Here is a 25,604-nt window from a genome sequence, read left to right as displayed (position 1 = left end):
ATGCACATCTCATCAACACACAGTGCTGGTACATCCCGTTGCTGCTGAGAGAAGCAGGAAAAACTGATGGTGAGTCAGACCCCCTCAATCGACAATGCAGAGGGCCTGAAAACAGGATATGTGCTCCATGCTCAACTGGTCCTTGTTCCTCCACTAAAGTACACACCCGCCAGATGGACAACTGTAGAAGGACCTAACCAAGTGTCTGAGAAGAAATGGCTAGGCGGCTGGACAAAGACATTTACTGATTTTTTGGAGTAAACTGTAGTGCTTTCCAAATCACAATAGTGGAGCAGGCTTTAAAAAAATATACCTTTAATTGTTCAGTTTGTTGACAATCCAACCAGCTCTGAGTTTAGGAAGCCTCCCATACCTTGGCTTTGAGAAACTGCTGTGGTCTGGTAAAACGAGAGCTCTTCTGCAGCCAGTAGAGGAGATCAGTCAAACAGAGCAAGCAAAAGAGGAGACTCCAGATCCAGCCCCATTATCAGCCCTCCTCTCACCTGACAAGTGCTGTCCTTATTTGTTTAACCCCAGGGTCAGAGTTTTAGTTTTCAGGCAACTGAAACAGCGCTTCAGTTCTTTTCTCTCTCTCCCTCTCCCTCTCCCTCTCCCTCTCTCTCTCTCTCTCTCTCTCTCTCTCTCTCTCTCTCTCTCTCCTCTCTCTCTCTTTCTCTCTCTCTCTTTCTCTCTCTCTCTTTCTCTCTCTCTCTCTCTCTCTCTCTCTAAGAAACTTATAAGGACAGGAAGAATCATTTAAGGTTTCAAACAGAACTTTATGCATCTGACAATGGTTCCATATGGAACATGTATTCAGAGGTTTCTTCCACTGAGACAATAGATAGATCAATAGGTGATTCTATATAGTAGTCTTTTTCAGTGTAGTTGAACAGTGGCTTATATTGATTCACTACTCCTCACTAGACCAACTTTCAACTTTCAGCCTCAACGAACACATAAGGGAGTGCTTTGAAACTCTCATTACCCCTGAGTTTGTTTTACAAGGGGTTCTGTTAACTTAAGTAGTAAAAATCAATGGCTTGACCATAACAACAACACAATCTGTCATAAAAAAAGCCCAGTAGCAATCAATTGAGCATTTTAACTAGTCAATTTGGTGTGTTGTCTCAGTGTGCTGATAAGAATGTCTATCCAGTGTATAGCTGACACAATAAGCAGCTAGTGGTGTCCTTCTCCATAACGACTGGTCTGGGCTGATAAGATTCTAATCACGTCTTTTGATCCACCTCACCCAGAATTCCACAGCTCTTCTGTCTGAAGGGGTGGCACTCGACAGTAGAGGCTTTGTTCAGATTAGGAAAAAATACAACTTAAAAAAAAAAGATTTATGATCTAGTCTTAATGTATTTTGTCATAGGCGTCTGTGTCTAGAACTCGTTACCGATGTAGCTTTGTCTGGTTTCCTGTTCCCATAAGAAAATCTGTGACATACTGGCTGGTGATTAGACAGACACTTCCCACAAGCACATATAGACTGACTTGTTCCTGATGATGCAATAAATAGCAAGTCACGTTAATGACTTGACAGTGAAAATCGAACTGATCTACAAAAATTGAATGATGCACAGGTGTAATTCAGTTAAATTGGCTAATCTGTGGAGTATAGAACATCACCCGCCTGACCCTCTATTGAAAGACCTTGTATGAAATCAGTAACAGGTCTAACCGTGCCCAACCCTCCATTAAAGTACAGGGAAGTATGGTCTCATTCATTAACAATTTATCAGCCAGGGGAAGGGAGGAGGTGGGGGTGTAGGTGGACATGAGTTAATGTGTTGGTATAATTGAACGACTGTGGAATGTGACAGTGGCAACTGCCTTGCTTGTTGACCTTGGATAAATGGACACCATTATCTTTCCCACGGCAGTTGATAAATTAATGAGAAGACACTGTTTGCATTGATACTGTATCTTTCTGGGCTCCTTTATTTTCCTTCTCCAAATTTTCAGCTGATGGCTCGTTCGTGACACAAAGTCAACCAGTCAAATTAATGAGCGTTTGTGTGCAACTCGAAGGTGCCATTACCTGTACTAAAGCCTGGTTATAAATCTGAGACCACCACTGAGACGTTGTCCAGTGGACCCCCCTTTTACCGCACTATCTGCTTAATCATTGCATGGGGGACTAAATGTTAAATTAGCCATGAGGTCGTTTGCTCGGAAAGATAGCAAACAGTGGCTCATCTGGCTGGTGTGCTGAGGTCCAAAACTGCTTCTTAACTTAAGGTTTAGGGTTATTATCTCAGAGATAGATGACCCTTGCCCTTAGTGCTTTTAACCGAGCGTGTTTGGCTGATGGTAGATTGAAGGAGATGTGATTCTAGGAGTCCTCTGAACTCAACAGTTTCCAACTTCATCTTGGTAATGTGATAATGGAACAATCTGACCACGACTACTGTGTGCCCATGTGTTTAAAACAATAGTTATTATATGGCAAGACAAAGAAGGATATCTTCTACATGCTTCTGGTTTTGATCTTGCTGACTTACATTATTTTGAAAATACATTAATAGAGCCACTTATGGTCTCCATCTCAAATTGTGGACTCTTAAGGCACATCATGGTCTATCTGTCCTGTTAGCAGGAGATAGCATCTGTTGGATCTCTATCAAACAGTGGATGTGATGTTTATGCAGGTTGACTCCAGCACTTTAATCAAGGCTAGCTAAAAGGAACAAACAACCATTAGGAACTAAAGCCCCCTTTGTCACCACAGCCTCGAGTGATTGGAGTTTTAAAACCTCAAGATAGGAGCATGCACAGTTTTGAACTGATATCATTTTAGCATTATGATAGCAGAGCTTTAATGTAGGTCTAACTGAAAACATGCTCTCAAGGCATCTAGTCAATTAGAAGTTATCTTTTAAACAATTACATCAACGTTCATAGCCTAAGCCTGCGTAACCATCTTAGTGATTTTGTCAATATTAGGCCAGTCGTGGAACCCACTTCCTCTTGAAAGGGATTGTTTAAAGATTCATTCTCAAAACACTAATTCAATGGATCAGGTGCCGTTGAACGCAATGGAAATTTGTCCAGGGCCATAGATTCCTCTGGCTACTATGGAGATATCACTCACAGATTTAGTGTGCACTCAAGTGTGCTATTTGCTTTTCAATTAGGGCAAATCCAAATGGAGATAGGACGTTTTAAAAGTATTCATCTGCTACTTAAATGAGTACAAGATTTTCTGCCTGACCATCCAATTTAGATAGCTCCAGGAAAACGATTACTTGCTCAAACAGGCAGGCTGACAGAATAACAAGCAGAGATAATAAATAGTTTGGCCCAAATCTTAAAACAATTGTAAAAGGGAATGAGAAAAAAATCTCCTGACAAATGAGGACTCTCTCTCTCTCTCTCTCTCTCTCTCTCTCTCTCTCTCTCTCTCACACACACACACACACACACACACTCTGTCTCTCTCTCTGTCTATATCTCCCCTATCACCTAAGTTCTCTCTTTTTTCATTTTTAATTAAATGAATGTCAAGATATCATTTTTTTGTGTTTCCTTTACTCACAAATGTGTCAAAGGTGTGTGTAAAAAATGCAGGTTTTTAATTTAGTTATTTAATGAATGAGGCCTATACAGAAACCATGTGTACAAAAACATATGCTTGGTTTTCCCGAGTAGCCAACCAGAATCCTCCTCCATTGGCTCCAGATACCTGCGCTGCCCATGTCTCTGTTGTATGTCGGTCCTTGAGTATAGAAATATGAACCTTCTTCCCTGCTGTCTGGTCTGGCACTTTGGAACCTGGGGCTGTCCAGAGAATAGTTCCTCCACTGTCCAACTAGTGTGCTCTCTCTCTCCAGTGTTGATTTTACAAAGCACAATTTGTGAACCATTACACAATCGCGGTAGGATCTGTGTGCATACTATTGGTTTTGGGAATAGTCTTGTATGTTTAAGGCCATTGAACTCTAAGAGTGACCATACAGTTGAAATATTTATCACACACTCTCAGGACCGAATTATTTGGAGTTCTCACAATCATTAACATCCTGCTTACCGAAAACTCTCCTCTTTCTGCTAAATGATAACCCATTTGAAGTTTTTGTTTGTTTTTCTGCTAAATGATAACCCATTTGAAGTTCGATTCGCTGTTATTTGAGTCAAAGACAAGAGCAATGTTGTTATAGGGCATAGGCCACATGGAATCATGCTGTAACCAGCTTTCAACATATGATTTTTTCCAGTAGACCTATGAAGTTGGCCAGAACGATTATTTTATTTTTTTATACAGTGGCATACCGGTGAATGGACTGAAAAGGAGTTATGTAATCCACATTGTTCCAGACAAGTTGTGAAGTGTCAAAATGAGGCGTAAAACGCAACGCGTAAAACGCAACGCGTTGATAATAACACCTATTAATCGTTTCGTAATATCAGAAAACCCTGTTAAATAATCTCGCACCATCATATGAAATGCAACATGGGAAAGAAGAAAGACCTTAACGGTTAGCCATCTTGTTTATCCCCAAATATAGTTTATTGATGTTCTAAACTTCATCATTGTTATCCAATCAAATGAACAAGATTACACATTAAGATAACACATTGATCAATTCCCATAGTGGCTGGAGGTCACTGACGTCCAACAAGGCGTTCTGGTGGATGAAACAGAAGCTTAAATTGTCTACTACTTAGATCATGTACACAAAGCGAAATATACAAGAACACGTTATTTACAAAAACAAAACATCTGAATGATGTTGAGGGATGAGGGATGAGGGATGTTGAGGGAGTCAGATGGCTGAGCGGTGAGGGAGTCGGGTAATCAGAAGGTTGCTGGATCGATTCCCCGCTGTGCCAAATGACGTTGTGTCCTTGGGCAAGGCACTTCACCCTACTTGCCTCGGGGGGAATGTCCCTGTACTTACTGTAAGTCGCTCTGGATAAGAGCGTCTGCTAAATGACTAAATGTAAATGTAAATGTAAATGAATGCAAAGACAACTAATAGACATTCACATCACTAGCGTTCGGCAGTTTCAATAGACTGTGTCATATCTGAGTATTCAAGGGAAACTCTATATCCTCCTCAATGTCCAGCTCCTGATCTGTGTCTTCTGAAATGTCCGAATCTATTTCTCCTTGTGATAATGGCGAGGAGGAGCATTGTGACCGGCTGTGTGACTGGGCCAGCTCTGTGCGCCTCAGGTCCGGGCTCGCCCCAGATTCTGACAAGACACCATCGCACTTTCTCACTGCGCTTTCATCCTCCAGCTCCCGCTTACTACCCTGAGGATTTTCCTGTGGAAATAAAAAAGATAAAGATCAATAGCTTGACAGCGTTTGCAACAAAAGTACGCTACTACGCATGGCTTTTACGCAGATTTAAACAAAAAAGTAAACATCCATTCGATTGACTCTGTTTCCGATCCTGTCATTCGTCTTGCAAACACAACAATGCAAATGTTGAAATACGATGTTAAACCAAGGCAATTCCTCTTGGCATACCTGTTTGAGTCTTCGCCACTTTGCTCTTCGATTTTGGAACCATGTTTTCACCTGAAAAACAGAGTTTCAAATTTGTCTCAATGCAAAAGAGCATGCATTAAGAGACAATATTTAATCGATTTGTGTTTTAATATATTATACATTTTAAAATTAGGCTATGGGGCCTATAAGTGAACAACTTGGTAAAATTGTTGAAATTGCTTGCTGACCTGTCTTTCACTCAGTTGTAACATTTTAGCCAGTCTTTTTCGTTCTGGAGGTGACAGGTACTTCTGCGTCTCAAACTTCTTCTCCAACTCTATTGTCTGGTCGTTGGAGAAGCGCACTTGACCCCCTTTTCTCTTGTGTAAAGGGCGTTGGATGAATGGCGTCCACAAAAGTGGTTTACCTTTGAAAACACATACAATAGATAATGAATGTAAAATATTATTAGTCAAAAATGAGTTCAATATAAATGCACGGAAAATGAATGAACAGTATAAAACATGCATTAATCAAAATTTACATCTACAGCGGTTTTATTCATTTTTTCACAAGGCATCCTGCAAATAAAGATAATCTTTGAGTGTCAGTTTACTGCACACATCCTCCACTTTTAAGGAAGGCCGTGAGAGTGAGTGAGAGAGAGGGACAATGGCAAAATATCCGTCCATGTGTTTCCTGAAGCTTTATCTGATGAGAGAGGCTTTACCATTGACGCCCAATCCGTTGCACTTTACTGCAACTGTTGCATTTCGTGTCAACATCGACATTGACATCACGAATTATGATGTCAAACCGAAAAAGAGTCTTGAAATAATCAAATTTGCTGACAATGTGTAAAGGCAAAATTGCCCGAAGCCGTTGGGTTTATGAAGATAATTGATGACAGTAGGCTATTGTAGGCCTATTATAGATATATTAGCCTAATTAAATAGTGAAGTGAAACTAATAGCCTACCAAACACGGTTAAAAATATCGTAGGCCTTTTCGTTTTGATTAATGTGATTAAAAGTGCATCACAATATAATAAACCTAAGTAATTAAACAAGTACCAGTATTGATTAAAAACAGATGCATGCTTGTGTAATGTTTTGTTTTAGTGTCCTTAAAGCTACATCCCGCACAGAGGAAGTAAACAATATCAGAAAAACGGATCCCGGCTATCAGAAGTCGAGTGTTTCCTGAATATGTCTGTATTGAGGATGTCGATAAAATAATCAGCATCGTGCACGACTCCCGAGGAAGCGCCTGCCTGAGGCGGGCAGGAAAACATTTAACAGCTTCTGAAACCAGATTTACTCCTATCGAGAGCTCAAGGTTTCCTGTATGAACGGAAAGGGTCAGGCTTGCTGAACAGAGACGGTTAACCCCAGGCCGACACTTTACTGCTGAAATAACAAGTGATTTAGGAGCATTCTTAGTCACTGCTCTGATGTTGGGAACAATAGGGTTTTTTAAAGTCAAGGCCGTTGACGTCCAAGACAGGACAATTTGTGTCATTACAATATGTCTGTCCCAAAAAATGACCATGATAAAGTGTGATAATGCATGCAAACCCTCCAATGTACACAGCCCGCATTCGTAAAAAACTAAACAAAGAAAAACTTTTGTGGAAATGATTAAGCCCCCCCCCCCCCCCCACCACCACCACCACACACACACACACACACACACACACACACAATATTGGAAAATTGCCAAGTTGACTGTCTTGGTGGTTTTGACCAGCAATACATTAATTTAAACGTCAGATCGTTTATGATGCGGACAAGATGCGCCATGTTCAACTTACCAAGAGGGTCGTGTCTTAGAAGCGCTTGAGTGTAGTCTCCCATAGAACGGTGAAATGGATAGATGGAATTGGCGAAAGCTCCAGAGGCATACGTGGCCGTCAGCGCGGCGTGGTGCGAGAGGGCTGGATGGATAGGCGTTGGTTCATAGATAGGGGTCCTGTACGGTGACACCAGACTGGTAAAGGAAGAATTCGGAGATGGGAGGGTGGGCATCGGGATCAACGTAGAAGATGCCGGCGAACCATTTCTACCCAAGATATCTTCAATGTAGAAAGGAGTTGGGTGGACGGGCTGGATTGGAGTAGGTGCGTAAAGAGGAACGCTAACCGTAGGAGCTGGCGATGCGTGCTGGTACTGCATGGTTACAGACCTATATGTGTAATGTGCTGCTGAATGCGCTGTGATCTACCTTACTGAAAGGTCTAGGCTTCAGGATAAAGTGTTGAAGGTGCGTCTCTGTCCATGGGGTGCCTAGGGTCAGTTGGCGTATCCGACAACAGTTTAGTCTGCTTCATATCGCTGCTCAGAGAGGGAGGAGATAGCAGAGTAGACAACTTCCTGCAGGTACACACACATTCTGATTGGTCCACTCTGTTTAAGAGTGTGCTTTCTAATGAGATAACGCGTTATGATGCAGGGCCCACCTTAAAAATGTTTTACCCCATTTCTTCAAATATTTATTGTATAACTTAGTCAACTCTTTTGACTGTAATGTTGGCTGTATTTTTGTAATTTAAGTCTATAAAGTAGGCCTTTAAATGGTGACGGAAAAAGTAGGTTCATTTGATTGTAACGTTGAGTTACATTATCTATCTCTTTGCTCATTGTTTTGGGACTGATGATGGCGAATACTGTGAGAAGCCTGCGTGACTCATCAGACTTTTAATGTTATCGTTGAATTAACAATAAGATAAAATAGTAGCACGTGATTAACTTATCCCGACGTTGATATCAGTAGGTTCATCAATTTAACAACATATCAGTTAGTGGCTTTTAGCGCACTCATTTATATATGATTATCCCTTGGTCGTTTCCACATTGTTGAACAGCAATTGATAAACTTCGGAAAACGTTTCAATACAATCACCTATAGGTTTTCTGCTCTCTCACTATCAAACGTTATTGATTTGTCTGTGCAAAATGGGAAATACTAAGGGACTTTGAATAGCCCATATGCACTGCTGGCATAGCCTATTGTTACATCTATGCCTACGACTGTACAAAAAAGCTTTTTTACACAATAATTCCCTTTGACGCGAGCGGTTTGACATGCGCGTCGACATTTAGGCCTATACAAGAGATAAAGGCAACTTTCTAACGGTTGTAGGTAGGCCTCATTTAGATAGCGTGACCCAAGGAATAAACATTGATTCAAGAAAAGCAGAGGACATATAACCTCACATGAAAGACAAATCAGTAAATGGCCAATATTTGGACTTTGACAATCATTGCAGTGAATTGATCCGCCTGTGACTTTCTGGCGTCGGACCCCTGTCCAAACGGCTGATAAATCAGGGGAGAACACTGGTTATCGCTGGTCTAATGCCATCGAGCGCCTCGGTGACACTGTTGGCGCCATAGTACCTGTTCGAGGGCCTATGGTCTAGCTGTTTAGTTGAAATCAAAAGGAGAATCAGAAATAAGTCATTTAAAGTAGGCTATTTAGCAGATCAAGTAGGCCATGCACATTTTTTTTGTTTTGTTTGATAAATTACTTTTTATGGGCCAATTTACAATCATATGTAAATTGGTTTGCAAGATTTAATTGATATGAACTCGATTAAACAGAAACAAGCAACAGGTAGCCTCAAATAGACAATATTGCATATCCAAAACCTTTGATATAAAATGTAAAAAACAATGCTTGAGCGAGTTAAGATGTCAGTTAATTCATACAAATTTGAGGTAGGCCTAGGCTTCCCGAATCAGGTAATCATAGATCTTCCTAAAATATCAGGTACTGTGATGAAAGCTATCAATCTATTAATTAGGATTATTAACACGGTACTATAATAGGCCTACATTCTGTATAATCAAATGATTGAAAATCAGTTCAGTATTTGAGAAAATTGAGAGTAGTCAACTACCAAGACTGGCCTAATCAGGATTTTGACTTTTATTGATTTTTTATTTTAGGCCAAATTCTATGTCTTAATTATTAATCTGCTATCATAAAATACTAATTTGTGAGGGTACTTTGCTTGTACTTCGCTTTTACAATGTTTCACACTGCAATCTTGGTGGCACATTTTCATCATGGCTTGGTGCACAAGGAAAGGCTGAGAATTAAAGCATTTTGCTGCCATCTGCTGAGAGTTGCTGAGTAGGAATGAGTTTATGGAGCATGTATGGCAATAGAAAGCTATTCAACAACTGTTCCTGATAAATGAATCACATTTTTATAGACAATACTTATTTTTGATTGAGATCTATGTACAGATATTATGTGTCTACAGAACACATTAGTGAAGGTTTAAAAAACAAAACAACAATGACATTGTTGTTGACAAAAAAATAAAATAAAATAAAAATGGTGCTGCTTTCAATTATCTCCCCCGTGCACAAGCATTGTAACAGGGAAAAGTTTCCGCCCACCGACCGAGAATTTTGGTTGGTTTATTATGGTTCCGCCCTCCACCATTGCCTGAATTGACAGCCGAGACAGCGCCATGTATCGGTCTCTGAGACACGTCCAGCGGTTAAACTGCAACCTCCCGGCGTTGCAGAGGAACATTGCCAACAGAAAGCACGGCCCTTCGTTTAGCGCAATCGTGACACCAACCAGAATGGTAAGTCATTTGCTTTATAGACAAAAAGTAATGAACTCTCCTTGTAAACTGCAGGCCCATAAATGACCTTATTAGCTAGCCAAGCTAGCTCTTACTATCTGAAATGAATGAATAGCGTTAGTTGGTTTAAAGTAGCAAGCTAGCTAACATGATCAGAAACATTTTGTGCTTTGTGTCAGCTGCAGTAGCTATCGTTTTTTTAATGTCATATATTAACATACAAATAAATGTGGTTGGATTTTAGCTTAGTATGAGCTAACTGATTAGCTTTTCAACTGTTTTAGCTTACTCGTATCACAAGCAAGGAGAGAAGGTCAAAGTCAGTAAATTTTAGCTTACCAGCTAGTTCTACTTTAGCGATATGCAGAGCCAATACCATAGTTTCTTTGAAGAACTGGCAGTTGCATAACTCTTCAGTGAAGCCACTACGCATTATTGGCATAGCATGCTGTTGCAGTGTAAAATAATAAAATAAGATATAAATAAAACAAAAACGAAAATCACTGTGTGAAATGAAGTATATATTATGCACTAGTTACACTTCAGATTTTATTGTGATTCTGTTTTAATACAATGTGATGTAACATGAACATACTTACATTGAATGTGTTTTTCCGATCAGGCCAGCTCAGAATACAGAATTGAGCGGGACACATTTGGAGAGCTCAAGGTGCCAGTGGACAAATACTATGGTGCTCAGACTGTCAGGTCCACCATGAACTTCAAGATCGGAGGACCCACAGAGAGGATGCCAGTAAGTCCTTCTTCAACATGACTTTGCTTAACAACAGATGCATACAATCGAGCACTTTTCAATATTCCAGGGTCCACATCATCACAAAAATTTCTGTGACTGTACATCTACATATCTGTGAAAATCAATATAGTTACTGACTGCAAGCAAGGTAAACAACTGTTATCTTACATACAGCCTACATTATTATTATAGCCATTGCTACTTGTCCCTAGACTCGATGTCAGGTGTCAAAATGTGCATCATGTTTGCTTTAATATTGTTTGTGGAAGGGTCCGTTGCGTAGTTTATGAAATATTCGAGTTTGGTGCAGAATCGAGCTAACGGCATGTTGCGAGCTAGCTGTGTGAGCTACAGCTGTGTGTTCCGGCTGTAGAAGTTAGCTGCAGTAGCATCAGAAGTGTTAACCTCAGTATGGACAGATGGGGCGGCCGCAAGAACACTTTACAATCTTTCCCAGAAGTCCGCTTGCGGCCGCCCCTCTCTAGTTTATACATGTTATTTCTAAAGATGGAGATATCATCCTCAGACCTGTTGTTCGTTGGTCCAGATCCAGGTGATCAAAGCGTTTGGCATCCTGAAGAGGGCAGCAGCAGAGGTAAACAAGGACTATGGACTGGACCCAAAAATCGCTGACGCCATCGTTAAGGCTGCAGATGAGGTACGGCCCAGCTGTTAGATCAAACATGCTGATACTCTGACAAAGAAATAAAAAACTACCAACAAAGACAAACTCTATACTGAGGCCGGCAGGATATAATCTCTTGGACTTTTGAGTCACTCTCTGGGACCTGGCCTCTCATGCATGGGGTCCATTCCCTGCAGGTGACAGCTGGTAAACTGGATGACCACTTCCCGCTGGTGGTGTGGCAGACTGGGTCTGGAACCCAGACCAACATGAATGTAAACGAAGTAATCAGCAACAGAGCCATCGAGATGATGGGGGGCAAGCTGGGCAGCAAGGACCCGGTCCACCCCAACGACCACGTCAACAAGAGCCAGGTAAACAAGACCGATCATCATTCATATGTTTGTTCAGCGGGGCAGTCCAGTGGTAATCCTAGCCTGTTGTATGATGGTGCTGTGTGTCTGCAGAGCTCCAATGACACGTTCCCCACAGCCATGCACATTGCTGCAGCCAAGGAGGTCCACGAGGGGCTGATCCCAGGCCTGCAGATGCTGCACGACGCCCTGGCCGCCAAGGCCGAGGAGTTCAAAGACATCATCAAGATCGGCCGCACGCACACACAGGACGCCGTTCCCCTCTCTCTTGGACAGGTACTGCACTTTTAGGCTGTTTCATCTCAATCTCGGCTTTTATTCGACGATGGCTGTGATGGAGGAGGTTGAAGCAACTAGGGAAGTTGAACTTGTTAACTAAAAACCATGTGTCTGTTATTATGGGGTCCATAATAACAGGAGCTCTCCCATTGACTGATTGGTCTTGGGAACTGGCATGTGAATGTCATGTGACGGATGCTTCGCTGGTTGGCTCAATGGAAGGAATTACTTTTAGCTTACTTATTAGCTTGAAGGAATATGACAGTATTAGTAGTAATATGGCATACTATTAACACGTCTTGGGCTATTCTTGAACGTAGTATTTAAAAAATCATAAACAAGTTATAAACCTTTTTGAAGATGCGTATATTTACTAAGTCTTTACTAACAGTGTGTGTGTGCATCATGCAGGAGTTTGGAGGGTACGTCCAGCAGGTGAAGTACAGCATCGAACGGGTGAAGGCTGCCATGCCCAGAGTGTATGAGCTGGCTGCAGGTGGCACTGCAGTGGGCACTGGCCTCAACACGCGTATCGGCTTTGCTGAGAAGGTGGCAGCTACAGTCGCCTCTCTCACAGGTAGGGCTACGCCCACTGTTTAACCCTCCACCAATGAGACACTTCTCCTGGCTCCTTCACTTCTCCTACTGTGAACATCAGATACAGATGAGATGGATTTGTTTGTTCTGTTTGGAGTCTTGGTATCAGAGGTGACATCATCGGAACAGTTATTTCTCCTTGGAAGACATGTCGAAATGACGCATGCACACAGAGCCATATATGTTCTCCATGTCATCTTCAGGCTTGCCCTTTGTGACCGCCCCCAACAAGTTTGAGGCACTAGCGGCCCATGATGCCTTGGTGGAGCTGAGTGGGGCTCTGAACACCGTGGCGTGCAGCATGATGAAGATCGCCAACGACATCCGTTTCCTTGGGTCCGGCCCCCGATCGGGCCTGGGAGAGCTCATCCTGCCTGAGAATGAACCAGGCAGCAGCATCATGCCTGGTGAGCCCAGCCCAACCCTGGAGTTTGCTTTCGACGATTCAACATGTAATATTGTTATATAAGCCCCAGTAGCCAGCTCACAAGCTTTGTTAACGTTAGTAGGAGCAAGCGAGAATATGTCCGCCTTCTTTGTCTTGAGGGCAGTAAGTCAGCTGGGATGTGAAGCCCCAGCTGCTTGTGCTCATCCCTGCCAGCTGGCTCTCAGGTTACGGCTCTTATTTTAGGACGAGCACTTTCTCTCCACTCCCTGACCTTTGAGCCCTCCAGACCCAGAGAGACTGTTGATATTAGTTCAGCTAGCTGGCCAGTAACATGCGTTAACCTTATACAAATTAGTTAGTATCGTAGGACAGCGGTCTCCAACCTTGTTCCCGTAGAGCAGGGGTAGGCAACCCTGGTCCTCTGGTGCCACCATCCTGCATTTTTTAGATATTTCCCTGCGCCATCACATCTGTTTCAAATGAATGGGTTGTTAAAAAGCTCTATGGAAGCTGGGTAATGACCATTCATTTGAATCAGGTGTGCTGGAGCAGGGAAACATCTAAAACATTCTGGACAGTGGCACCTGAGGACCAGGGTTGCCTACCCCTGCTGTAGAGCTACCTGCCTGTAGGTGTGTGCTCCAACCACCGGTTCAGCTAACCTGGTTTACCACATCAACCAGTTAAGTATTAGAATCAGGTGTGCTAGATTGGTGTTGGGGCAAAACCCTACAGGAAGGTAGCTTTCCAGGATCAGTAAAAAACAAAACAAAAACTCTGAGACTGAGTCTCTAGAGCTGTACTCCTGTGGTGATCATTGGAGACCAGGGGGATGACCACTGTGTGTTTCATGCTGTGTGTGTGTGTGTTCCAGGCAAGGTGAACCCCACCCAGTGTGAGGCCATGACCATGGTAGCAGCCCAGGTGATGGGCAACAATGTTGCCGTGACTGTCGGAGGCAGCAACGGACACTTCGAGCTCAACGTTTTCAAACCCATGATGGTAAGATGCCTGTGTGAGCTGGCTCTCTCACACCATCTTTTTTTCAACACAAACTATTAATAGTTTATACAAGATGGAAGCAAACATTGAGTAAGGAATGCCTTGTTATTTTCAAGGACATTTTCAGATCCCAGTAGAACATCATGTTGAATACTTCAGCTTATTGTTGGGTTTGCTGTCTTTGTTGTGTGAATTATTAAATGGGGTTGTTGCCATTGTTGTCTACTAAAATATTTACAGCCAGCTTCATTATTCATCCCAGTAACTGATTGTCCTCAAGAGGTCCTCTAAGCTCCTACCATTGTTTCATCAAAAAGCCTTCTAACAACACCTCCAAATCAGGATATAAATGATTAAACAACTCTGCAATAATGATAGTTGGTAGTACTGGTAATCATTGGAGGACTGTGATTGTTTGTTAGATGTATCATGAACTAAAATGATTGTCCCTGTTTTGAGTGGAATGGTTTGCTCTCTTTGTTCATTGCAGTCCTGTTTTGTCTCTGCGCTCTCTGTACCTCCTCTCCCAGATTAAGAATGTGCTCAACTCTGCCAAGCTGCTGGGCGATGCCTCCGTCTCCTTCACCACTAACTGTGTGGTGGGCATCGAGGCCAACACAGAAAGGATCAACAAGCTGATGAACGAGTCCCTGATGCTGGTCACAGCCCTCAACCCCCACATTGGTAAAATGCTTTATACCCTGCACTCCACTAGATGGCAGACACCCCCATTCACAGCAATGCCCAGATGAATTCACTGTGAATGACATTCAGGTGCTGGTTGATTTTTCTCCGATGAAGCCTTTCTTCCTTGCCTCCTTGAAATATTCATTGATATGAATTGATTGGATAATCCTGTTATTTCTCATTGGCCTTTCCAAGAAATTAACCTGTTACCCGAGGACTGCACGGTGCTCTATAAGCCATCACAGAGATATGCCTTTCGATTTTTCTGTGTGCACTGCCTTCCCTTTATCACAGGCACACACACACACACAAACAAAAACACACACACACACACACAAACGATCTGTGCCAGGGCTGAAGGAGTAGGTCTGAGCGGGGCCCAGGTGTTCCTCCTCAGGGGTGCATGGGCAGCTAGCAGGCTGCTTATCGATGATCCTCATCAGACTTGCAGATGCGCACAAGGCCCCAGTTGGAATACTCTGACCGTGTCTCTTTCCTTCCTGCCTTCCTTTGAGGAAGCCCTGGACTGATTATAGGCCGGTTAAAGGTGTATGGAAGGATAGCTCTTCAGTCATGTTAAAGCAGACAGTATGTATGGGAAGGAAGGATGTGACAGAGGCAGAGGAGTGATTCCAGAATATTCAGCGGGGAAGGGCTGTCGCTCTGTTTGTTTTAAATCGAATTCCACTGCCTTTCTGTGTTCCAGGTTACGACAAAGCTGCCACCATCGCCAAGACTGCCCACAAGGAGGGCTCTACACTAAAAGCTATGGCTGTTAAGCTGGGCTACCTTACAGATGAGGAGTTTGATCAGTGGGTGAAGCCTCACGAGATGCTGGGCCCCAAATAGACACTCACACAGCATCACAATGGTTACATGTCTTATGTCTTTGTACAAATAAATATCATTTTTTTTGCTGTTGAAACAGTACAGTTGACTTTGATGATGTTTCTCATCCGATTCAGACTGTGTTTGGTTTCTCAATGCAAATCTAACGTAGCATTTGGAAATGTTTGCCTCATGAAAGGTCAGGATGTAGTTATGCTACTTTGCTACTCTATTTCTCTCACATGCACTCTCTTGGACACATGCACTTTCTCCTTCTTCCTTTGTTTTGGCCAAAACGTGAACCATATTCACACATTAAATCTGTTCTAGACTTTCCCTCTGTGTGCATGTGTGGCCATGGTGTTGCAAAAAAATGATACAAAAATAGATAGGTATGTTCTTTCTATTAATCAATGCCACGGTGGAGGACATTATGATGTTTCCCATATCCCTCATTCATTGGCTATACTCACACTTGAGATTGGATACATGGTGTGTTTCTGAATGAAGGTGTTGAGTCATTTATTCCACTGTTCAATGTTGAATACCTGGTGTCCACTCTGGCTTGTGCATTTCTCAAAGGATACAGCACAAGGAAAATGATGTCATACCTGCCATTGGTCTGAACAATGGGACTATACCTTCCACAGTCTTCTATGGCTTTCGTACACCCAGCCTCCAATACTACAAATAGCTTCTGTCCTATTATCCCTGAAGGAACGTGATTAGAGGTTAAAAACTGACAGCTGATGCCAATCCTTGCAGTATCAGAACAGAAAGACCATTTGAAAGAAAAATGGAGAGGCAAAGGGAATGGACCTGGATGGAGGGGAAACCTGCAGGGGGACTGGGAAGCAGGGCCCGGAGAGGGAGCACGAGGAGGGACTGATGATAAAGACGCTGTGGACGAGGAGAGCAATGCTGGGTGATGGGTGATGGCCCTCTGGGTAGCTCCCTCCGAACAAACACTTAGCCCTGGGGATTGGGGGGTGAAATGGGCCTAGATCCAAGCTGCAATGGCATCAATTAACCAAGGATTTTGCAACTTATTGCCTTCCTAGCAGATGCTGGATCTTTGGTATTGATGAACAACCACACCAGAGCCGCTGTCGCCGAACTAACGCAACTAGCCCGACATCAAGGATCAAGTTTGTATTGCTTTCGTTCTGCCAAGGCATGGAGATTCAAGACATATGCATCAGACATTGGGTTGATATGTGTAAGGAAGGATAAGGAGGGTTCTAAGGGTCCAGGTCAGACAGGGGGCCCAGCGGAACCCCCTGCTTTCCTGTATGATTTAGATTGTGTGGCCCGGAGTACAAATTAGCCAGGGGGTCCTAACATGGCCCGGACAAGGATACAATAAATACATTTAAGGCAGTGGTTTTCAACCCTGGTCCTCAGGGACCCCCTGTTCTGCATGTTTAGATGTTTCCCTGTTCCAACACACCTGATTGAAATTAATGGTTGATACGACCATTGATTTAAGGTGTGCTGAATGAATTCCACAAATTAGATTTCCAAGTAGCCTTGGGACTTTGGATTATGAATGCTCCGCAAGAGAGGTATTCTCAGAGGATAATAGAGTGTTTCACATTAGTAGTGCCCAGTGTGAATAGGCTTCTTTTGACGTTGAAGTTGCGGGCGTTCAATGATGTAAGCAGCATACTGGACATCTATCAGAGAGTCTGAGATTATTTGAACATGTATCATCAACAGCACAATGACAGGAATCTGTAGGCACTGAGTATAGTTTTTGTGAGTACATGTTCTAAGGAAGGCCCTATAGCCTACATGACCAATAAAACAATATTACAAGTGTTTGTTGAAGCCCCCCCCCCCCCCCCCCCAAACAAACAAACAAATGTAACCTCTATCAACTACTGTTTGAGGATCAATAAGCATATTTGTGCCGTTGTCACGATATGTGAAATGTGTTCCCCATGAAGTAAAGAAATGCCCTGTTTAAAATCGATTCTTTCAAACCGTGTTTACCATTGAGGCAGTTACCAAGGAGCTAAAGCTGATGTGGATTCCTAGCACGCGATTGGCCCCCAGGTCGGGGCGCGTTCACGGAGTTCTAAGAGTGCCTGCGCGCTCCTCCTTCTTGGCTTCGAGAGGAGAGCAGAGGACGGCAGCAGTGGCGGGTTCACATCGAGTGCCAGATTTCGAAATTTTCCGATGAATTATCACAGAATAATTATTTCCACTGGCAGCTGACAACCTGCGCTGAACGTCGTTCTAAAGAAAACTGGGATTTGTCCGCGAGTTGTGGTTGGGGAGAAAGGTAAATATACGAAAATGGTGTTAAACTAATGTCTCGAGATTGAGGGATAGAGTGTCGCCTATGGCTGCATAGCTTTGGTGGAACTGTCCCAGGTGCTGAAAACAGAAACAGGTTCAGCCTTTCAGATCGGCTACTGTGGGCTACTGCAGATCGCGCCTAGTGCCCTTTGGTGTTTCATGGAAGAGTTGGGCAACCTCCTTAATTCATGAATGTGGGAGGTCCGCTTTTCTTACCACACTGTTGCTAGAATACAGTGTGATATGCGTGTACGTGTGTGTGTGTGTGTGTGTGTTTATGCATAAATCGCTCGGGACACGGCCAAAGCATCCTGTTTTAAAAATAATGTGCTGACCTACCTTATTATGACCTACCTTGACACGAAATGACAGCAATGGTTGCTGCTCATTTTGATAACATAAAATATGATTTGAGTTGTCATCTGAATACATACATGTGTGTCATGTTTTACAAGTAGTCTGGCCAAAACTATAATGATTTTTGCCCAATTCTAAACGGAGACTAACCGCTTTTCTTGTCGTCGTCATAGCGTAAATGATAATTTAATGTGGAAAAGTCTGATTTGTCCACAGGGGTGACACTATGCCCGCTCAGCATCCTCGTTCTGTGTAGCCTTCACACCAAGATAACATTGTTGAAATCGCGTCTGGTAGCCTATTTCCGTTTATCTCTTTCAGGAGTAGGCTAAACGTACCGTTGACGGTTGATCACACGAAGCATGGCGCAGACAAACAACTACGGGCAAAGCAGCAACGGGGTGGCGGACGAGTCTCCCAACATGCTGGTTTACAGAAAGGTAAGAAATACTGCTTCTGGAGCCAGAAGGTCTCTGTATGTTGAGTTTATCTCACCAGTCAAACGAAGGATTACTGGGTTCTAGAATTTCCCAATATCTAACTGGACAATTTGTAGGTTTGCCTTGGTTTTTAAATGAACTGGATATGTGTATGAGCTGCACCTTTTGGTTTAGGTGTCAGTGAGCCATATGCAAACGACCAGGATGTATCCCCAAAACTGGTTTGTTTAAATTCTCAATCAATTCCCCCCTACTGTGTTAGTTCCTGTTGGATGTTTGATTATGTTATGCCATGTGACATGGTGCTCAATTCGTGGGCTATGGTGAATGTAGAACAATATTGACTAAGGCAGGCTTGGAGTAGATTTGATTTTTCTCTCTCTCCCTCACACACACACACACTCTCTTTCACTCTCTTTTTTTCTCTCTCTCTCTTTGTCTCTCTCAGCACATTTCATGTGTTAAGCAGGATAACTCTTATCTGTCCAGGAATCCAGTCATACATCTCGCTGTAGAATGATATGGATTCGAGCTTATAGTAACAAGGCTTTAGTTTGTTCAAGTTCAAGTCTTTTATTTGTCAGGTACACAGAACAACACAAGGTCAGACTGGGCACTGCAATTCTTAAGACAAGACAACGCAGTTTGTAGCCGTTGATCCATCTGTGGCAGTGAAACTCAGCATGCCTTTTGTATTCTTTTTAAAAGTAATAGACAAAATTGCAACAAACTATTTTGTAAATGAATGCAGCGTATAAATAAGGTGATATATATGTTGAACCAGGACTTTATAATGTGGTGTATGGAACAGTAAACTTACTCCCACAGTTAATGTCAGTCTGAGGAGGCTGTAAATAGTCGGTTTGTGTTTCCCCTTAGTTTCAATAGGTGCTTTCTTCTATACTTTCAATGGACATTCTGCAGAAACTTGTGTTCTCTGTGTCACCAACAGAGGGGAGGCTTGCTGACAGTAGCAGTGGCAGCCATGTGTTTGCTAGGATGCTAGCAGACTTGCTCTGATACGCTCTGTGGAAACCCGGCCTGCTCTTTAACCCGTCAGAACCGTGGGGTAAATCATGCTCCCCTCTCAGTCAGCCAGATGATGCATGTTTTATGCGGACCCACATCTGTGAACGTCTGAAAGGTATGGAGGAGGCGGCCGGCACTCTGATTGGTTCAGCCAGTGTTCTATGCAGCAATGAGGTGTTAGATACAGTACTCCACCAATCAGGTGTGGCGATGATGATGCCCCTGAGCCTACGCTTGAAAGATCTTTGGCAGGCGGCAACATAACCATGTACAATGATGATCATCACTGTGTGACAGTGATTCACCCCCCACCATCTTTTGCCTTAGAGGATGATTGGTCTTAGTTGGCGTTCATTATTTTAGATGTATGACAAAGAAACAGCTTGAAATAGAATAGCTTTTATGTACTATAAAATATTTACCCTGTGAGCTCTTGCTACAGTATGTGGAGGTACAGCACATAGATCATTCTCTAGTGTGTCATTGAGCATGAAAATGGTTTCCATATTGATGTAATTCAAAGGGAGTAGGAGTCAGACTGTGTTTAGCACGGGGCTGACAAAAGAACCCCACCGTCCTGGAAGCTTTGGGCCATGGCATTTACATTTATGCATTTAGCAGGCGCTTTTATCCAAAGCGACTTCCAAAAGAGAGCTTTACAAAAGTGCATAGGTCACTGATCATAACAACGAGATAGCCGCAACATTGCGGGTAGCCAAAACATGAAGTAACATTGTGAAAACTAAATAAGTCCCAAAGGGAAGAACCACAAGAGCATGTAGTTGAACAAGTTACAATTAAACAATTTAACAACATGAACCTCAAAAAGTGCAAGGGTATACCTCTGTAAAAAAGCAAGCAACAAAAATATATTACAAGCAAGTACAATAGTTTTAAGTCAGTTGAGATGAGAATATGTATCAGGCTAATAAGTCCCAGTGGAGTCTTTTCCAGCCAGGCGAAAGGCGAGCTGTCCTCGACTGCTGACATCAGACTAATTAAAAGCCTCAAACTGTGGCTTCTGTGCTTCCTGATCAGTTGGTGGGATTGCAAAAGCACATGTGTTTGTACATGCTGGCACACTACCACGCACATGCACGTGCATGCATGCACACAAACACAGCCAGCTTGTATCTGTGCATTTAACTCTGTACATTACTTGTATCCATTTTTGTCTGGTTGTTTGTTTGTGTCTGTTTGTGTGTATGTCTCTCAGTCTGTGTCTCTGTAGAGATGGGTAAAATTGCAGAACACTCTCATCTAAATACAAGCCAGGACTGCAGCTAGAGCTCCTCTGTGCATGGAGCTAAGTGGACGATGGCAGCCATTTCCAGCAGTGGAAGAAAATTTGAGAAAAAAAATAAAATAATATGGTTTCCATCCAAGCAATTTGGTTGTGACGTCAACACAGGGACCATGGTAGCTCCATTCCTTCTCCCGGGGAAATGTGTTGTGTTTTCTGTTGCCTTTGTCAATACACAATGCCCTGAGTGAAATAGAGGAGAGTTGAGAGGTACTAAAGTAGAAACGAGAGGAGCTCTCAGAACATTTCCTTCTGTGCCGTCAGAGGAGTAATTTAGTTGTGTGTATACTGTTCTGGCTCACTGTGAGCTGGATGTTCTAATACGTTCTTAACCCATGTCTGGTTTGAAGGAAGGACATGATTTTAAAGGTGAGGTGTGGTGGGAAGGAACACCGTTTTAGAAAGGAAGTGTTATGATAGGGAGTGCAGTATTTAAAGGGGAAGTGTGGTGGGAAGGAGCACTGTATTAAAGGGGAGGTATGATGGGAAGGACGACAGTTTGAAAGGGGAATTATGTTGGGAAGGAACACTGTATTAAAGGGGGAGGTGGTGGGGAATCCTTTTTTAAAGGGGAAGTGTGATGGGAGAGAATGCTGTCTTCTCTATAAGCATGCTCTGCCTGTCCTGTTTATCCATCCTTTCCCTCCAGAGTGACTTTCTCTCCATCTGGGTCCAAGCCAGCCACGCAGCTCCCATAATCTGCTCTTTGAAGTCTCTTCACTGCCACAATGCTGACTCCAATCAGGCCTTTGTCAGCCTAACAGAATTAAATATCTTCTGGTGGAAAGTAGGCCTCTATAGTAAAGGCTTTATGTAAACCATTTCTCTCTCTGTAGGAACGTTTTTGCCTGTAAATGAATGAACAAACACCATTTAGGTATAAATAGAAAATATGCACACAAAAGAACCCATCCCGAATTCTCCCTGTTGTCCCACATACACGCCCTAATCTTCTGAGTGTGTCTGTTGGGTTGGGACTGCGTTTTCCTCTAATGCCTGGAAGGGCTCCCATGCTTTTATCAGCTGCCATAAAAGACTGGATCATACTTTGTTTTCTGGAGTGTGTTTGTGTTTGTGTAGACCTAAGAGGAAGAGGCAGATGTTTCTGTAGAGCTCCAGCTACCATTCTTCCACACATCATGATATGTTGAGGTCTTATGCGACAGATGGCTGAGCGGTTAGGAAATCGGGCTATTTATCAGAAGGTTGCCGGTTTGATTCCCAGACTTGCAAAATGACGTGTCCTTGGGCAAGGCACTTCACCCTAATTGCCTCTTGGGAATGTCCCTGTACTTACTGTAAGTCGCTCTGGATAAGAGTGTCTCCTAAATGACTAAATGTAAATGTGTGCGTTGACATTGAAGGAAGAAACATGGTTGTACGTCCAACCCTGAGCTGATCCAGCAGTGGGCTACCTCATCCCAGTTTATTTTTGCAGAGAGCAATCCATAGTATTTGAAATGTGTCCGTTAGTTGCGGCTCGTCAGGCCTGGGTGGATGATGGTGTGGGAGTGGACTTCCAGAGCCCAGCGTTACTCATGGCTCAGTGGTTCATCCTCTCGTGGACTCCAGACTTCAGTCACCTGCTGCTCTGCTCACAGCAGCACGACACCCAGCCATTAGTGCAGCACCAAAGGCACAGCTCTGCCCTGTGGCACACACACCCACACACATACTCACTCTTTCACTCACGCATGCACTCACTCACTCGCTCACTCACATACATTAATTCACATAGATCCGGGTGTGGGTAGAGGCTAGAGGCTAGAGTCTAAAGTCTACATCTCACGGTACAGTGCATTCCTTGAATGTTGTTCAATTATTAGTAAATAAGAAATGCCTATCGATCTGATGTGTTGTTATTGCTTTGAAAATGTCTAGCCAAAAGGTATGCTTTGGCTAGAACTATGTTATTCACCGCATGATCTTAGAGGTACAGAGAGAGGGTGGTTAGGTCCTTCCATTATCAGTGTACCCATAAGGCCCCCATGTAGACCTCTGGACTCCTTCAACTCTGCCAATATCTCTCCAAAGGTAGAACAGAGAGAAAGAGCAACCACTTTAGTTGAAGTGCAGGCTTCTGGCTCAATCGGTATGGCAGTGGAGCAGGCCAGAGAGCGTACTGTTGTGAAAGGTGAACACACACACACACCTGCACACACACACACACACACCTGCACACACACACACCCACACATATGCACACAAACAATAGGAGATTCCGATTTGAGTTTCATCTGAACTAGGTGCGTCAGATACCAGCAGTAGCAGTAGGAGAGAGACTGTGCATTGATTGGAGTGATAACATTTCTCCCTGATCTCTTTGAAAGCCACATCATCACTAAACTGCCTACCACAAATAATGCATCAAAGATTAATAAATTGCTGATGAATAACTGCCCCTCTTTTCCCTTTAATGTCTGAAGGGAAAACAGGTTATTTTGGCGAGGGAGCAGGGGCACATGAGTCATTTGGAAGGTTTCATCAGGTCTGACAGCTCTCTCTGCCAACCGGGCTTCAGGCAGAGGAGGGGAGATAGTGTGTGAATCTGTCAGCTGTGCTTCAGGCAGAGGAGGGGAGATAGTGTGTGAACCTATCCCACTACCGCTCTTTTGGAATTGTAAATATCATGTATATAAATGATCAACAATATATCTCTCTCTATATATACATTGTATAATGTATGTGATTGAACTACCTTAACGCATTTACAAATGTATTTCTGAATGAAAAATCTAACAAAGACATGAACAGACAATTGCATTTCAAGGATATGTGTCAGAATGCATGGTCATGGTCTCTCTGTCTAGACAAGGATAAATGGAGCACTTCCTCTAAAGTTATGTCAACATCACTGCTGTGTAGTTAAATGCCTCTGCTACACCTGGTATTTCGTTATGGGCTGGCTGTTGATTGAACAAACAGATTTAGCATACTGCCAACATGCAGTTCCTCAGCAGCATGCAGTTTGGGAAATTAATATTTCAGACGGACAGTGACCTTGTAAATGTTGTCCCCTACAGATTGATATGCACGTGCACGTGCACGTGCACACACACACACACACACACACACACACACACACCTTTCTCTCTCTGTGTTCCTCTCTTTTTCAGTCCCTGTACCCCCTCCCCCCTCACAGAAGAATAGGTCTACCTGCAGTGGAATTTATTATTCACATTTATTCTGTGATCAGTCAGTCTATAGTCAGTCTACAGTCGGTCTACAGTCAGCCTATAGTCAGTCTATAGTCAGCCTATAGTCAGTCTATAGTCAGTCTATAGTCAGTCTATAGTCGGCCGGCTGGGGCGGCTGTCTGTGTCAGACATTAACCATGTCAATATTATCTGGCGTCTGGGCTTTGGGCTCTGTGTCAAACCCTGGGAGGATTTCACAGACTAAGTAGAGCACAGAAAAGAGCAAGATTCCTGGAGAGAAGCAGACTGCTGAGTCACACTGAGCAGGAAAGGCCAGTGTTCTCCTCAGTGCACCAGTACTGGACTACTACAGACAGGGAGATCGTTACATCAGCGGCCATTGGTAATGCTGTCCCACCGACAGCTTAAATGTGGTATTGGTGACGAGGCAGCTTGTTTGTTGAATTAAAACTAATGACGTTAGAAATGTATGATAGGTCGTTCATAAGTCGTGGACATTTAGTGAACAGCTACAGCCCTCCTCTTTGTTCCGGCATTGTTCTAGTGCTGCAGCAATGGACCATCTCCAGTTATGGCACACATTTATGTCCCAGGGGTGCATTTGAACAAGAGGAATGAAGCCTTTTGCATTATAATTACTCTAACTACCTACCCAACCTTATTTGTGTCATAACACAGTATCCCAATGAGAATTCAATCCTGTTATTATGGCCTTGAACTCAGAACTCACACAGGCTGCAAATGAAGATTCTACTTCCGATGGTTAAACACACACAAACACATTCTTTGATTACGCGCTACACCCTGAAAGACAGCGCTGACTCCAGCTGTTGAGGATGAACAGAGTCTCTGAGTAGTCTCTGTCTTCCAGCTCTAAAAGCACAGATAGTGGCATGATGGAAAGATGAATGTTTGGGGAGTGGGCGTTCATTAAGATTCAGTGCAATTTTCTCATGCCAGGGCCTCATGCCAGGAAGGGTATTGGTGTGTCTGGGGCTAGGCAGAGAAATGATGCAAGATTTCTGAAAACACTGGACAAGCAGTCATTACCTTTCTGTGAGGCCTAAAATGTGTCTGTTCAACGTTCCGTTACAGTAATACCCGAGGCTGTGATCTTCTTAACAAAACAAAACAACCTGTGGAACTTGACATTTGGTTCACCCCAATTGTGTCCCATTTTGACCAAACCTGCATGATGCCAGGTAGGCAGCAGCACCTAGGTTGCAGTGTCCTATTGGCCGAGGCGTGCGAGGTCACATGGCTTGCAGCGGGCATGCTGTGCACCGATCTGCCAAGCTGGCTAACATTTACAAAGTCAGGAGAGGATAAAACGCTTTTACTGCACCTCCAAAGGTTGGCCAAACCTCAGGTGTGCTGCATGCACAGATCCAGCCCTGTGACTGGGGAAGAGACACATGGGAGGACAG

At 43.3% G+C, this 25,604-nt stretch overlaps 3 protein-coding genes across 3 annotated transcripts in view; 2 read left to right on the top strand and 1 right to left on the bottom strand.

The window, feature by feature from the left end:
• Positions 1-4,494: 4,494 nt before the first annotated feature.
• hhex (hematopoietically expressed homeobox) lies at positions 4,495-7,755 on the bottom strand. The gene is made up of 4 exons (XM_084670301.1): positions 7,260-7,755; positions 5,695-5,873; positions 5,486-5,536; positions 4,495-5,278 (listed from the first exon to the last, which is right to left on the bottom strand). Exons 1-4 carry the CDS (start codon positions 7,618-7,620, stop codon positions 5,030-5,032), a joined length of 840 nt encoding a protein of 279 aa, XP_084526427.1. The 5' UTR covers positions 7,621-7,755; the 3' UTR covers positions 4,495-5,029.
• A 2,135-nt stretch (positions 7,756-9,890) lies between these two features.
• On the top strand, positions 9,891-15,683 carry fh (fumarate hydratase). Its single transcript, XM_084670985.1, has 10 exons — positions 9,891-10,049; positions 10,672-10,803; positions 11,354-11,464; positions 11,629-11,805; positions 11,899-12,081; positions 12,496-12,661; positions 12,885-13,088; positions 13,944-14,071; positions 14,602-14,755; positions 15,465-15,683. Exons 1-10 carry the CDS (start codon positions 9,930-9,932, stop codon positions 15,605-15,607), a joined length of 1,518 nt encoding a protein of 505 aa, XP_084527111.1. The 5' UTR covers positions 9,891-9,929; the 3' UTR covers positions 15,608-15,683.
• A 2,033-nt stretch (positions 15,684-17,716) lies between these two features.
• Positions 17,717-25,604, top strand: part of rgs7b (regulator of G protein signaling 7b) — a 35,495-nt gene continuing 27,607 nt past the window's right edge. Inside the window, exons 1-2 of the mRNA XM_084669968.1 lie at positions 17,717-17,873; positions 18,569-18,687. Coding sequence (XP_084526094.1) covers positions 18,610-18,687 — 78 coding nt within the window. The 5' untranslated portion in view covers positions 17,717-17,873; positions 18,569-18,609. The remainder of the gene's footprint in view (positions 17,874-18,568; positions 18,688-25,604) is intronic.

This window comes from Hypomesus nipponensis, chromosome 13 (genome assembly GCF_054491055.1).
Source record: "Hypomesus nipponensis isolate SF chromosome 13, ASM5449105v1, whole genome shotgun sequence".
NCBI lineage: Eukaryota > Metazoa > Chordata > Actinopteri > Osmeriformes > Osmeridae > Hypomesus > Hypomesus nipponensis.
Note: the sequence above shows the minus strand (reverse complement) of the source record. Positions and strands in the feature narration are given on the sequence as shown.